This window comes from Anopheles moucheti, chromosome 2, assembly GCF_943734755.1.
Source record: "Anopheles moucheti chromosome 2, idAnoMoucSN_F20_07, whole genome shotgun sequence".
Classification (NCBI taxonomy): Eukaryota; Metazoa; Arthropoda; class Insecta; order Diptera; family Culicidae; genus Anopheles; species Anopheles moucheti.
The window spans coordinates 8905465-8920554 of NC_069140.1; the positions used below are offsets into that span (position 1 = coordinate 8905465).

At 43.4% G+C, this 15090-nt stretch overlaps 1 protein-coding gene across 2 annotated transcripts; it reads right to left on the bottom strand.

Annotated features, from left to right (window-relative positions):
• Nucleotides 1–4570: 4570 nt before the first annotated feature.
• On the bottom strand, nt 4571–13457 carry LOC128303475 (YTH domain-containing family protein). 2 transcript variants are annotated; one of them, XR_008287395.1, is made up of 8 exons: nt 12416–13457; nt 12301–12325; nt 9779–9906; nt 8361–9697; nt 7551–8290; nt 7119–7480; nt 6598–6961; nt 4571–6526 (listed from the first exon to the last, which is right to left on the bottom strand). XR_008287395.1 is itself a non-coding variant. In XM_053040483.1 (7 exons), exons 1-7 carry the CDS (start codon nt 12434–12436, stop codon nt 6869–6871), a joined length of 2706 nt encoding a protein of 901 aa, XP_052896443.1. In that variant the 5' UTR covers nt 12437–13457; the 3' UTR covers nt 4571–6868. The 2 variants fall into 2 exon arrangements, 1 of the variants encoding a protein (XP_052896443.1); XM_053040483.1 differs by having other exon boundaries at nt 4571–6961.
• Between the last annotated feature and the right edge of the window lie 1633 nt (nt 13458–15090).

A 15090-nucleotide genomic window follows, 5' to 3' on the forward strand; every position in this document is an offset into this window, starting at 1 on the left:
TATTACAAACCCGGAAAATCTACTCACTACCAATGGTTTATGTTCTGATTGCTTCTAAGTTACTTGAACATATGCAGGATGAGTTGCAAGGGACATTTCTTTTCGCTTAATTTGAGCTCAATTATTCACAAAGAAAATGGAACAAAACGACCAAATGATGGCACGTTTTACAAGGAATTCTTCATATATGAAATCATCCTTAGCGTCATATTCGAACGTCCGAGTTTAGGTATCAAGAATGGTGGATATACCAAATCGTTATTCCAAACAAAAGAGAGAAAGTATAACAATCCAAATAAAAGTGAAAAGGAAAGTAACATTCCACTATCACGACATACACCGTATCGAATTCTTTTGATTTGATTTGAGCATTTATTCTTAACCTAATTTATCCCATTTTTGATAGTTACACTAAGCCCCGGAAACCAAAGGACAGGCCAACAACACACAACGGATGATACGGGTTTATGATCGTCCATTTATAGTTTTTCCCCGTCTTTCTCCATCGTTGCTGCTTCACTTCACGGACACGTGCGTGCATACGGTTTGATGCAAAAATCAAAGATTTTCCACTGAATGTGTGTGTGTTACAGTGGAGGATCAATCCCCTTGGTGGCCCAGGGCGGAATTATAAATGGGGCCTCTAATTTTAAAAACGATGAATTGTTTGATCCGCCGTTGATCCCTTTTCTCAACTCAACCACGAATCCGAAGATCAAACTATTTATTCTATTAAATAAACTCTTATTAAACACACAAAAACACTGTCCACAAAATGCTTCATATAAACACGTATGCACGTAAAAGCGTTTAGAAGGAAGCGTCGCCACCAGCAGATGCTGATCGCGCCTCATAATTGCATGCGGTTTTATGCTGAGTATATAATTTGCATGAATATACCGACGAGCTGAGCTGTGCCGGTGTCCGAAGGACGTGGACACCATACGACGATACGGATAAAGAGCAGTACAATAGATGTTAATATCACATATCACATATATCAGCAGATTGACTCGCGGTACTGTTTGCCTCCCACATTCCCAAATGGTTATTCTTCTTCTTGATGACAATCTTTGTTGGGGACAACAGAGAGCAAAATGGAAAGAATGAAGTGTATTTAAGTATTTAATAAAATACCTATTGTAATGTATTTAATACCGTAAGTATTTAATGTCCAGCTCACAAAAGCTAAAGGAAAACACGGTCATCTCAGTCGCCATTGCATATTATTTTGAAGCGCTTTTCCTTTCGTCGAAGTCTTTCCGCGCATGCAATCGGAGCCACCAAAAAGCGACCGGTTTTGTGATTTCTGACACCAAGAGAGCATCCACGAAAGGAGATAACATCAATCTGATCCGCACAAGGCTCCGCCATGTTTGTACATAACATATTGATATCGCATACTCACGTTATCATTCGCTTTGATGGTATCAGAATGAGAGATCTTCTACGATTGGCTATTAGTTACACATACTATCATACCAGGGAGAGCCATCGATAGAGTAAATAGCTCAGCTGCTGTGGGGAGAATCCTCCGTCTCATTTCATCCATCCAGTTCCTACAGTGCGTCCCAAAACTGAGCAGCAGTTCAGTTTTTTAATTATTAGCAGTAGGAAATGTGCAGTCCCACTATTTCCGAAGACTTTATTCATTGTTTATTGTTCGGTTATTTCGCAATAATTATATCTCTTGTCGTCATGGAGTTTCCGGGAGTTTAGAAGGATTCCATGCATAAATATACGATTTCAATACTCCTTATTGTTATTTCCATAAAAATGAACTTGGCTAGAGTCATATTAAGGTGCTAGCACATTTGGACGAACGGAAAGAGAGGAAAGATCAGTCGACGGATCAAGCGCTATGATCACTAGAGGGAAGGGTACAGCTATATGAAATGCGGCCGGTTGGTACGGAAATTTGTGCTACCTCTACCGTATGGATGCTCTCTTGGTGTCCGAAACCAAAAATTCCATCGTTTCTGAAGCATTTTCGGTCGATTCCGACGGGGCATTTTGAGCGCACCGAAATCGGACACGATTCAACGGGAGGGACTTCAACGAGCGGAAATGGCATCAGACGACGAACTTTATTTTCACTTTTTCTCTTTTTTACGAAAATGATTCATTAAATTCAATTCAATTTCAATTGATGTGGAATGGAAAAAATACACACAAATAAAACAAAACAAATCTTGTTTAGTTTTATTGTTGATTTTCTTTCAGGGATACTGATCGACAATTGCAGTGCTTGGCTCGCGCTTTCAATTGCTGTAAGCATTTTGCTGTAAGCTGTGCTGTTTAAACTATCGGCTTTATCAATATCGCTGTTGCAGATGACAAAACACTCTAATGCGTTTGAATGATATCCACTCCACTTACAAGCTCAACCCACAAGAAAAGACTCTATATGGTATGGTTTTATTATTAATAAGGTTTATTACGATTTTTTGTTCATTCTCTTTTAATGTTGTTGTTACATTCTTTTTCAGTGCATTTCATCAAATTAGTATTGTTGCTCTAGCCGACGGACATGCACAGGCTGCTGCATATTTGTTGCATGTGATGAACCTTTTCTTCTACTTAGTCACAATTTTCATTGCGTTTTTCTCTGCTTGCATTTGTATTTCCGATCTTTGTAGTAATCCCTTTTCCTTAAGAGAGATCATTTCATCACCCTTGTATCTCTCACCCTCTCGCACTTGGAAATACATATGCGTCCGCTTGTTGGTCAACTTTGTTACCATGTTTTTGTTTGTTCTTCCTTAACTTTTTGTATATATATATATATATTCACCAGTAGTGGACACACACCTTCGTAGTGTGAATGTGTTTACTGGCATGCTCGTTTACTATGTTTCATTCCCTCTAGTAAATGGTTTGTAATAGTTTTCATCATTTCACACATATTCTCTCTAACTCCCTCTCCCTCTCTCTCTCTCTTTCTTTCGTCAGATTTTTCTAAGTAGTTTTGTTGTTGTGTTGTTACCTAAGTAAAGATATTTGAGTTCATTTTCAATCATCGTCAGTTCATAATTTTTCCATTTTTTCCTCGATTTTTGTGTTGTTTGGGTAGGATTTGTTAATTTGTTCTGTAATCGTCCATAGGATTACGTTTAGTGTAACGATGTACCATTGTTGGTATCTTTATGCTCTACTACCAGTAACCTTTTGCATTTTATGTCGGTTTGTTTTTCTGCATTACTTTTCATTTTAGCTATCACTTCTCCTTTCACATCCAGCGCAAATGGTGATTTCTTTCGTGTACTTCTTTATAATTGTTTTGACATTTCTTGCACCGGTTTTTGGTTTTGCGGCGTGTCTTGGAATTTTTGTAAATTTTATATCGATCGCCAGCAATTTCGATTATAGTATGCCGATAGTACGCAATCAAAAACTTCGCTTTGTTGTTTTGCTCTGTAATGTAACACAGGCGCATCAATGGTGGTTTCTTGTTTACGTTTCATTTGTTGCGTCGTTTGGAATATTGTATGTACTATTAAAACTGTTTAAGAAGTACCTGTCCTGACCGTCTCTTTCGAATAAAAAAACAAAACAAACTGTTTAGTTTTCCTGCAACAGATAAGTGGGATTTTTTTAGGTATGCGCGATAATTTCAGTTCGTCCTTCTGATACAGCACAAACCCCAGTGCTTCGTAATCGACAAGAATGCGTCAATACTAAAATTACTCAATTAACAAATATTTTAACATGCACATCGCTTTGTTCAAATGAATCGAGCATGCCATGCTTGTTATACACTGGTTGCTATTGATTCTTCCTGTAAATCTAAGCAAACGGTGTCTTGATCACCTTCGGGAGAGATCGTTACCAACGAGAAGCCTACTAGGGCACGCCACGAACTTCTGCAAAGGGTGCTTTACTCGATAAGCTTCCTGATGAATTCGACGCACACAATGGTAGTCAGTTCAAAACATTAGATGCACCCAGTGCGATCCCCAGTGCGATTAAAAAGCTTTCAGAAGTAGAACCACACTCGTCTGGTGTGGCTTCGATTATCCGGGGTTGTGCAAATGTACCCTATTTATGCAATTTTGATTGATTCGCCTGTTCACCAGCGCTGATCCGTACCGTGCTGCGTAACGAATACACGCGCAAAAAGAAAATAGTTAGCTAGTTTTGTGAGTGTTTTGTTTATTTGCTCCTTTTTGTCAACTGTTGTTGCTACCAATTGGTTTCACTGCTACACTGTGTGATCGTAACTACAAAATTTCTATACGGGTTTTCTGCTAGTGAGTGCAGTTTGCTATGCACATGCACAATTACACACAAAATCTCACACACGTACAATTCACTTCATCACAAAGCACTTTAATTTTGTTCTTTCTCCGGTGCGTACGTGTTGCTGCTTTGACAAACCCAGAGAATAGTTTCATCCTATAAACGAACTGTTTCGTGATAAACGGTGTTTCACTGTTGTCAATGTTTATAATTAGTGTGTGCGATTTCGAACCATACAGCATCCACACAGTTTTAGATGTAAACGTTCACGTTCAATACACAGATGGAAAAGGACGATTAATCTAAAAATTTCCTTCTTTCTTTCGTTACTGTTACAGTCATCTCATCTCGCGTGTTACATTTGCGTTTATATGCTATTTTGTTTGTTTTGTTTACCAAATGGTATCCCCAAAGATAATGTGGCGTGTGACTGAGAGGGACTATATCAACTGGGAGAAGGCTTGGTTTCCTTCTTACCGTACATGTTTGTCCTACTTGTAGTGGCATTAAGGATTTGTTTCGTCCATGTGCGTGCAGCAAGGAACCATGCTATCAGCGATGTTTGTGTATGCGCCCCATCATTATCGAAATGGTGTCATTTACTAGCCTAACCCGGGAGCAACACAAGCTCCACCGTGTTGTTGTCTTCTTCGCCTAATGTCTTCCACAATGTCGCTATAGTTTCTGAACTTCTTGTCACAAAAGTATTGTGAATTTGTTTTTTCCTTCACATATTGTGCAATTTCAATTCGGAATTTAATGTAATTTGCTGGTTGTGTTTTTATTAATTTCGCTGAATAATTAAATTAGCTAATCACGTTTTCAAATGGGGGCGCGCCACTTTTGGTGCAGACACGTGGGCATCCCAAAATATGCACACTCACACACGTTCAGCGAATGGTTCTTCTGCGATTATATTACGATTGATCGAGTTTTGCATACGATCTACGGTGAAGAATCTACGATAACCTCAAACTTAAAGTTGGTGACACCGAGAGACCTTTTCTACCGTATAAAGCACAATCGAAACCATAAGAGTAGTGCATCATATACGTGTCCATCAATACACTGCGTAGGGGTGATACCTAGATAAGTAGTACTCAGCGTCAGTTGCATCATATACAGAATTAGTATGAGTTCATATCCGGAGGTAAAAACTAAACATTACGCTTTCTTCACGGAGCGCTCATCAGACGACCATTCCTCGGGCTTCCTTAACCAAAAGTAAAACCTGCTAAACTTTCAAAATACAAGGTGAAGCTTTTGGGCGGTTAGAGGTGTTCGCACGTTTCTTTAAAATCATACTCTAGTATCAGTTAGAACAATGAGGGATAGAAAGAGCCATCATTCACGTGTTTCAGTCCATTTTGAATCATCGTGGCAATGTATTTGCGTTACATGTGTCCTATGCGTTCACGGCGCTTTGCCCTCGATGCATCGCCCAGTGCCTCCATTCCCGGCGCATCGTACAAAGTTTGCATTCATGTTTCATGTCACCTCACACACATCACGACACGACATCATTCTTAACTTATATAATTTAAGTTACAACTTAACAATATTTATAGAATACAATATACGTTATATATAGCAAAGGTTTGCTCGTTCGTTTATACTTGTTTGTTTGCATTAATTCGCGTGTTTGCCTCGCAATGTTGTTATCATTCGTATGTGTGTCTGTGATTTTTCCTCGTTTGTTTGTTTGTTTCTCTTTCTTATTCTTTTTGTTTCACTTTTTCCCTTATACGGGTTTAGTTTGTTATACGTTTACATTTTCCTACTATTTAAAAACATACTTTCATTGATAAAACATACTTTTGTAAGAACTTCCTCTCATGGACAAACCATGCATTGCATCGTTTCATCTGTACACATTTGTTGTTTTGCTTTTGTTTGCATGGATAGGCTTGATAGATGCTGTGGTTTCTGTTTATAAACGTTCAACCCACAGGCGGTACAGGACTGCTTTATCAACAATTTTCTGTTTTGTTTTGAGTTTCTGTTGCACTTACATGCTACATGGAGCTTTATCATATGCTTATTTGCTTCCATATCTGTCTGTGGTCGGGTTGGTGCGGGTTTCAGTGTGGACAGCATTTGTGGTTTCAAGGTGCGAGAATTTCCCGTGGCTTGGCGATAATTGCATTTGAATATGTTTCAACGAATGTGTCCCCACGGTAATAGTCATGCGATTGTTGGAATATCTTGTTCCATTTTGTATCTTGGATCCTTAGCCCGTTTTTAACTATGCTCCAATCCGTGCTGGTTCTGGCCCTTTTTTCAACCACTTTAGGATAATTGGGTTCCGAGCATAGATTAGTCTGTGTTTTTAGTTTATTTGCTTTGTTTCTAACTCACATTTTCTTTACTTATGTAGTGTTTGTGAAAAAACATTGTCCATTCACTTACATATGTGGGTTTCAGTTTGTTTGTTCCATCCCTACGTACCGATGTTCTCTGCTTTATTCACCATCGGAATGGTCGTGAGAAGGAACCAACGGTTATAATCGGGTGCTTCGCAATGTTCCAACTATGCACTCGTTGAGACCACTGGCAGTGGTGATGATACGCTTTTGTCCATCATTCGGTATTGTTTAACTTTGTTTACACTGTGGCAAACATTTACCGCTTAGTTGGGGGTTCTATAGATGTTGGAACCGCTGGCGTTACTTCCAGAAGCGCCACGGTTGTTGCTAGGACCCATCATGCGATCGTTTCGGTCCTACAAATAGGGATACAATTTGTATTAATATTGATTAGGAATCCCAAAGAATAATCTCGAACAATAATATTTTTTCCCCATTTGAGATCACATTAGATTTAATTGATAATTTTTTATCCTAAAACCATACGCATCCATTTCAAAACCATGTGCTTACCCGGAAGTGATCTCGCGAGGAACCTCGGTCTCGATCTCCACGGTCTCCGCTTCGGTAGATACCTCCACCATCGCTATCACGACCGTTGTCGTAGTCGCTGCCTCGCGAGCGTCCGTAATCGTTCGGTCCACGGCGTTCATCGCGATAATAGTCTCGAGAGCGATTGTTGTAGCCGCCACCGCCACCGCGCGAATGATATCCACCGCCGCCAGCTCCTGCGCCGGGAGCTGATGAATCATGATTATCTTCACCATTATTGTTGCTACCGCCACTGTTGCCATTGTTGTTACGCCGGTCAAAACTCGGATATCCGCGACCCGTGTCGTCACGGTGGTTGTAGCTGCTACGATTATTATAACCTCCTACATTTAGAAAGGAAATAGTTTACTTCAAGCACCTCCATAATCTTCCTGTAGCCGTAATCTGTCTTACCGTATCCACCGCTACTACCTCCTTTGTTATATCCTCCATGATAACCACCGCTCCCGCCACCTCCTCGGCTACCGTATCCATCGTAGCCGTCATCACCACCACGGTCATTGTATTTGTTGTTGTAGCCACCACCCCCGGCGCCGTGATACTTATTACCACCACCGGGTCCATCATAGTAGTGCCCACCAGCCGCCTGATTTTCTCGCCGATCGCGCTGGTTGTGATACGAATGGTTCGACGGTGGTGGCGCTTCGTGCTTGCGTGTGTCCTCCTCCATCTGGCGCTTCTCGTAGTGCTGGAAATCGTCGAATATCGAAGACTGGTGCTCGAAGCTGTGAATGATCTGCAGCACCTGAATGCCCTTCGCATTCGGCACCTCCTGCGTATCGCGCGAGTTTGTCATCGATTTGTTTTCGTTGTTTTCCAGCCGAATGTGGCGCAGGTTCGAGTTCGGTACGTCCTTCACGTAGATCCAGCGCACCTTAAATGTGCCCTTCCATTTGTCCTGCGACCAGACGCTTGAGTTGGAGTTATAATCGACGGCCGTCATCATTTGCGCAACTCCACAGAAGTGTCCCGAACCATTCACGGAGAAGAACAGATACACTGTGCCGCCCTTCTCTTCACGTTCGCGGAATGCCTGATCCAAACGCTGGTTGCCATGTTCGGTAGAGCACCATATTTCGTACTTAATACTTCGATGAATATCGTCCTCCGAGTACGATTTGATGACGAAGAATCTGGAAACATAAACATTTTTGAATAAAACGTTAGAATCCCACCACATGCAAACACGATCCTGGCACTTACCTTGCTAATTCGACCGTTTTCAACAGATCCAACGAAGCTGGATTGTAGTTGTTCTTGGTCTTTAGTTGGTCAAGAATTTTTTGCGACTTGGCCAGCTTTAGTGCCAACTCGCTGTCGGAGATAGACGGCGATGGCGAACGTGCCTTTATCGTTGGACCGCTCGTAGCGACAACTGGCGGTACGGACGAGCTGCTGTTATGTGCCACCGCATCCGAACCACTGTTGGCTCCATAAGGTCCTCGATCGGCAGATGGGTGGTAGCTGCTACTGCCCATTCCACGCTCGCTATGGTGATTCGATGGACGCTGCTGATGGAACGCCGGTCTTTCGGACTGTTGCAGCGCAAGATGCGAACCATGCTGTGGATGCGATCCACCATGCCCATCATTCTGCTGCCGGAAGCTGCCCGCTCCGGAACCTCCACTGTTTTGGCGATCAATCATTGCGGATGACGGTCCAGTACTGGCCGATCCACTAGGACCGGACGAAGAGTAGGCAGCATTGTGGTTACGAGATTGACTGTAGCTGTTACCATGATGCGAAGAACCTTGCTGATGATGGTGCGGTGCCCGTTCGTAGTTTGATCCAGGCCTGTCCTGATTATGAGGATGCTGCTGCTGTTGCTGCGACTGCGACTGATAATGCGACGAGTGGTTGCGCACAAGCTGACCTTGCTGTTGCTGGTGATGCTGCTGGTTATGATGATGGGGACCAGATGCCATGGAACTACCACCAGACCCAGCGTTACTGCCGCTTCCCGCAGGATCGGCGTTGCCACCCGCCGAGGGACCATTGTTCCTCTCGGTGTTACCTGGCGGTGGGGCAGTCAGTTGTTGCTGTTGAATCTGAGCCTGGCCCGGCGTTGGCCATCTGGAGCTTTGAATGCCGGCCGGTCCCATGTTTTGCGAGTTATTTCTGTGGTGCTGCGATGTTGCACCGCCCACCGATTCGCGACCTCCGCCCGACTTGGACGGTACCGGATCGGCCAGTGGTGACGGTTCAATGACCGGCGGTGGAATAATCGGCGGCGGCGTCGGTACGATAACGCTTGGACCGTTCTTCGACGGCGAGTCCCAGGTACCGATGTCCATGTTGTGCTTGCCAGGAATCATCGGTGGCGGAGGCATACCCGGGCCCTTCTTCTTCACCGTCGTACTGGTGGTGTTCACTTGCGGTTTCGCCGGCTGCGAAGCGATCGTGGCCCAGGTCATCTTTTTGGGAGCTTCCTTTTGCTGCTGCTGTTGCTGATAGTATTTCGATAAACCGGAATTGCCGTCGCTGTTACCGCTACGTGCCGCAGAACCAAGCCCAAGTCCTTGCATACCTTTTTCGACATTCTGCAAGAATAACATCGGGAAAACATATTTTTTAGCTTTTTTCTTGCTCCTGGTACCATGGTGCCGTGAAGTGAAAATTACCCTGACACTATCATGACTCTGGTAAGCTCCATGATTTCGGTAGTAGCCATCGTCCGATTTTTTCTGATGTCCTGCACCTCCTGGACCGTGATTCACTTGCGCACTCCAAGAATTATAATCGCCATTTCCTATTAAGGGAAAACAATTTTCCTTGAATATCTTTTGCATTGTTAGTCAACTATTGGTCCTCCAAGAGCTATTCTAGAGGAAAATATATGTAGGAAATATATTTTGGAACATATCTATTTTGTAATACAAATTGTATAAAAATAAAGTTATACCTGGAACTACAACCGATTAGCGTATTGTTGGCTAAATCAGAATTAAATACATGAACCTTTGAACCGAATGAATGAACCTGAATTTTTATTCCAAAGAATAATGAATTCTATCAGATCCAGAAATATGTGATGATAGTTAATTGCACTTTTTTTACAACGTAATCGGAAGATAAATTATTAAATTGCTACGGGAAAATGATGCAATCAATCCATAAACATTCAGATAAACCTAGAAATAAATACCATGTATTGAAGGTATCGTACGAAACTTGTGTGTAATGTGCTTGAATTATTAGAACGATAAAGTAAATATGTGGACGATATGCGGGTTCGAAAAAATCCCCCAATGCACAGCTATTATATCGCACACTTGTATTCCAATACTCGATGGGGAGCCATCATTTTAGAGAGAAAGATAGGGAGCGTCGCATTCAGTCTATGCCAAGGTCTCAAAAACTGGTTCACACATCCAAGTTCATTGTACCTTTTCAATTTTCCCACCACGATCGCCCTTTGCTGCTGTTGCTGCGTCGCCCTCGCCCAAACTCTGCGCGGCTGGATGATCCGCAGCCAGCAGCAGCAGCAACATCGCTTAACCGCTGCCATCGACACTCCGTAGCAGCATAACCATTGCACACACATAAACAACCGATCGACGCAGAACGCTACTTACACACACACACACATAATCTCACTTTATGGGGAGGTGGGTTAACTATTCCGGCTTACCGGCCTTTGTAGGGGAGAACATAGGAAACAGGAAACAAGGGGCGGGTGATGATTTGGGAAAATAATGCGGCGACATTCATCCAGCAGAAGAACCTCTCGATCGAGGGATGCCTTGTTGTTACTCTGGCGCATGCTACCGAGCACAACTACATACGCGCACCATCACCCGGTATTCGTTTCTTCTTTCATTTCAATCAAAAGGGTACGTCCCTTTTCTGGTGCCCTTCCGTTAGTTTTTCATCATCATCTCGCAGTTTACCTTTGCTGTGTGAAGCGTGTAGAAGATCGGTATACCATCCGCTTGCGAACATATTTGCGTCTGTTCGCACACTACGACGCGATGGGGGCAAGGCATGTTTATTTTTTACGTTCTTGGCGTTGATCTGGTCCCTCCCGTTTCTCATCTCTTTACAATATCCCCTCTCCTTTCATCTGATCAACAAACCGGCAGTCCGTACAGTGTTGCCAGTGCAGTCGGGGGGGTTTCAGCTCCAATATGAGCTTCGAGCCACACTGCAATGCTGTTTTCTTTCCCTCAGCCACGGATTGTGTGCGGCGAATAGTGGCTGCAAATCATAACCCACGACGCCTGCCTGCCACCACCACGCCGATGCATCTGGTTGTTTTCATTGCCCTACTACCAACAACAACAACAAACGGTACATTCGTTTATATTAAGCGACAAAGAGCGCTATCGATCTACAAACAACACACGGACGTATGGATAGTGAGCCAGTGAAAGAAAAAAAAACACATAGAAGGAACGATAGAGAGAAGGAAAGAGAGGCAATAAAACGAGATAGCCATTCGCGACTTGAGCCAACCAAACAAATAGAGCTACAATGCACCGCGCACTCGTTCCACCGTCATACGTCGCGGCCCCACTACCTTTAACTGGGCGGCATTGCGCGACTCGAATGGATCTTTGCTCATCCTCTTCTTCAGCCCTACAGCCCAGCACCGTTGCCGTGTATGCGGATCGTCACTAGATACGTCCTAGGGTCAGATCGCATACGTTCGTTTAAAGTTCAACGACGCAACGGATGACTGCATCGTGAATCGGAAGCAAACCATTTCGCGCATATGTTTAATTTCGCAAATACTTCTATCGAAAATCGTCTTTCGTGGCAGTTTTCTGTCTCTCCCTACCCGTTGTCCCTTACGACCCTATCTAACATATTGGCTGGGCTTGAGATAACGTGCCACACAAACAACAAATAGCCTTCAAGAGGCGAGAGCTCTAACAGCAAGGTAGCACAATTGTTATCATTTCTAGCCGGTTTTTGGGTCACTGGCGAATTGCGCTTCTGCGCTGTGTTTAAATTGTGTCAACTGTTGCAAATCTCGAAATACTCCTATTCTTCAAGCCCGATTCGTCTCCGTCACCGATGCCGACCACAGAATATCGACGTGAAGCTGGTGGAGCAATAGTTCTCATACACTTGCCGACAACTAGACAGTGGGGTAGTTTAACTCGTTTTAACTCAAGTTCAACAAGAAGAAATTATTTACCATGAGTTCCTTGTCCTTTCATCCGCTGTAAATAGAGTTTTTGGAGAGAAAGAAGCACAAAAAGTTACATTAATTATTGAGCCTATTGGGTGGTTGTTTCGAAAGTTGGCCTTACCTGATCTGACACGGTTGACATTGGTAGTTGTTGTTACTGCTGCTGCTGTTGCTGAAAGTTCTAAAAAAGCTGAACACCGACGACAAAGCAACACTTGCGAATGCACCGTACACTTGAATCGCTCTTGTTAGTCCTCCTCCACAAACTACGCGCACGAACACTCGCACGTCAAGTCGCACTTTTTTTTGCGTTTTCTCCCTCCCGAACTTACTGAACCGGTGTGGTGGATGCAGAAGCGATCGCTTCAATGGTTTTTTTGCGGATATGGGCAAGCTAAATAGGGGCGACAAAGATGGTTTTTTCCAAAGTCCCTCCCGGGAGGAATGGGGGGAGAGCTTAAAGACTGAATAGAGCTGCAATACTATTTCGCTTGTCGGTGGCCCAGATGGTTTGGCTTCTTTGCCTGGTCAGACACACTGGCACTTGCAACTCCAAGAACCTTCGCACAGGGCAGGATGCGCTCGAGGAACAAAACGACAAACTTGTCGGATGGTAGCTAACCACTTCCTTAAGGCGTAGGTGTGTATGCGTTTGTAACGATTCTGGTGAATGGTAATATTTCGATTTTGCACTACTTCAGCACTTGCACTATCTTCGCTTCTACCCAACGCCTAATTAACAAACCACGAGCCGTCCTCGGGCAAGACGGGAAGTAGTTACGATTTTCCGCTGCGCTGCCAACGCACACAACTGCTTCCTTCGTTGCTGCTGCTCCTCTACAATTTCCCCCAGGGTTGCTTTTCTTTTTTGCAAACTCCGCACACGCGAAACACGGGAGAAATCGGTACGGAACTCAGAATCGGAACCAGGGGGAGGGCGGCTGAGAAAACACACTTTTCACGTACGCACATACACGGGGGGAGACACACACTTTAGGCTATTCACTTTCACCCCGTTTTTCTTCCCAGCTGGGCGTCGAAACGATTCGGGGATCTTTAAGCGTCCAGTCGGTAGTGATTTGGGGGCAGTGTCTTTTTTGCAAACGCGCAATGAATTGCTGAAAATGATCTCTTTCTTCACGGCACTGCCACTGTCCGATGCGTTTCTTTTTTCCGGCGACGACGTTTCACAATATGGCGGCCGCTCGCTAGCGATGCGTGAGATGGCTAGCTTTTGGTCGCCCGTGGAGTGAACGAGACAACGGGACGCGATCGAATTCGAGCAGGCATCGTTTACAACATACAGTCCACTTGAAAAGTTACTGCATTCATGCTACATCGGTTTCGTTCGTTTTTCGTACAATATTTCTACATAAAACGCAATGCTAGGTGCAAAATTAACTAAAGCACTGTATGGCAAAAACGAAGAGACACAAAAAAGCATTATTCTCTCCTCTTTTACCATCCCAGTGTGAAATATTTCAATTTTCTGATAGCCCTTTCTGCTGCATGGGCTGTGACGATCCATTCGAGCGGTTTGATTTCAACTAGCTCGACCCGTTTACAGGGCTCTGCAACAGAACCCCGATATGTATACAAACTCAATGATGTTTATAAATAGGGGTTCTTCCCAATTGGTAGGCGCTGTTAATTTTCTTTCATTTAGTTTAATAAGTAGCCTCATCTCCGGCAACCTCATAAAAAATTTTGCTCTTTGGCTTTCATAAAAAAAACTATTCAGGAAAGCTTATTCCAAATCACAGATAACTATTCTTGTTGCTATAGGTTTTAACGGAATTTTAATCTTGATGGCTTCGTTCTTCTCTCAGTCTGATATAGCCATTCGCCTGATCGGGACATCTTGCGTCGATTTTAAGATATTTGGTCATTGTAGTTGTTTAGTCCTGAATCTTGGTCTGCATCATTCATCTCGCTCAAACTTTCCGTCGGCTGGTACGAAATTCCATACTAAACCAGCTGTTTTCAGATTTCCGATACTAGGAAAACATCCACGGAAGAGGTAGCACCTAGTACAGCAATTTTGCTCGAAAACCGCCGAAAGGTATGCAATGTTTAAACACTAACTTTCCATACAAACCAGCTGTTTTCAGATTTCCGATACCAAGAGAGCATGTTTTTCAAGAGGTAACACCTGGTACCAGCCGAGCAAGTACAAATCACGCGCTTCCCGGTAGTTACAATCTCAAGTTGTTGCATGTAAAATGTCGCATGCCAGATGTTGCACAACATGTGTTGCGCAACATATGTCGCGCGACATATGTTGCATGTCAGATGCTGTGCAACATATGTTGCGCAACATGTGTTGTGCAACATGTGTTGTGTAACATCCTGGTACCAGGTGTTACCTCTTGAAAAACATGCTCCCCTGGTATCGGCAATTTAAAAACAGCTGATTTGTATGGAAAGTTAGTGTTTAAACATTGCATACCTTTCGGCGGTTTTCGAGCAAAATTGCTGTACTAGGTGCTACCTCTTCCGTGGATGCTCTCCTGGTACTATACATTCGGAAACTGGTAGTTTTCGAAGAAATTTTTCTCGACCAACGGGGAAGATTAGTTTTGCGCAGTTCTCTTGGCGGATGTGATTTGATGTGAAATCGTTCACATTGTATCACCGACCAAAATTAAAATCTTTTTGAAAATCTTGTAAAGGATCCGACTGAAAATGCAAGAAAACGCGCGAATACCCAAGGACAACACATAAAAACATTCACAAATTGCGCGTCTGTGGATACGTGTAAAAATTTGATCCGTTTGGTAAAATCGTAGTATACAT

Excerpts from the sequence above, each read along its gene's own strand:
- LOC128303475 (XM_053040483.1), bottom strand. The coding sequence starts at position 12,436 with ATGTCAACCGTGTCAGATCAG. Across the intron at positions 12,326-12,415 it reads TGTCAACCGTGTCAGATCAG|CGGATGAAAGGACAAGGAAC; the intron begins GTAAGGCCAACT and ends CTCTATTTACAG. Across the intron at positions 7,481-7,550 it reads AGGTAGTAGCGGTGGATACG|GAGGTTATAATAATCGTAGC; the intron begins GTAAGACAGATT and ends TTCTAAATGTAG.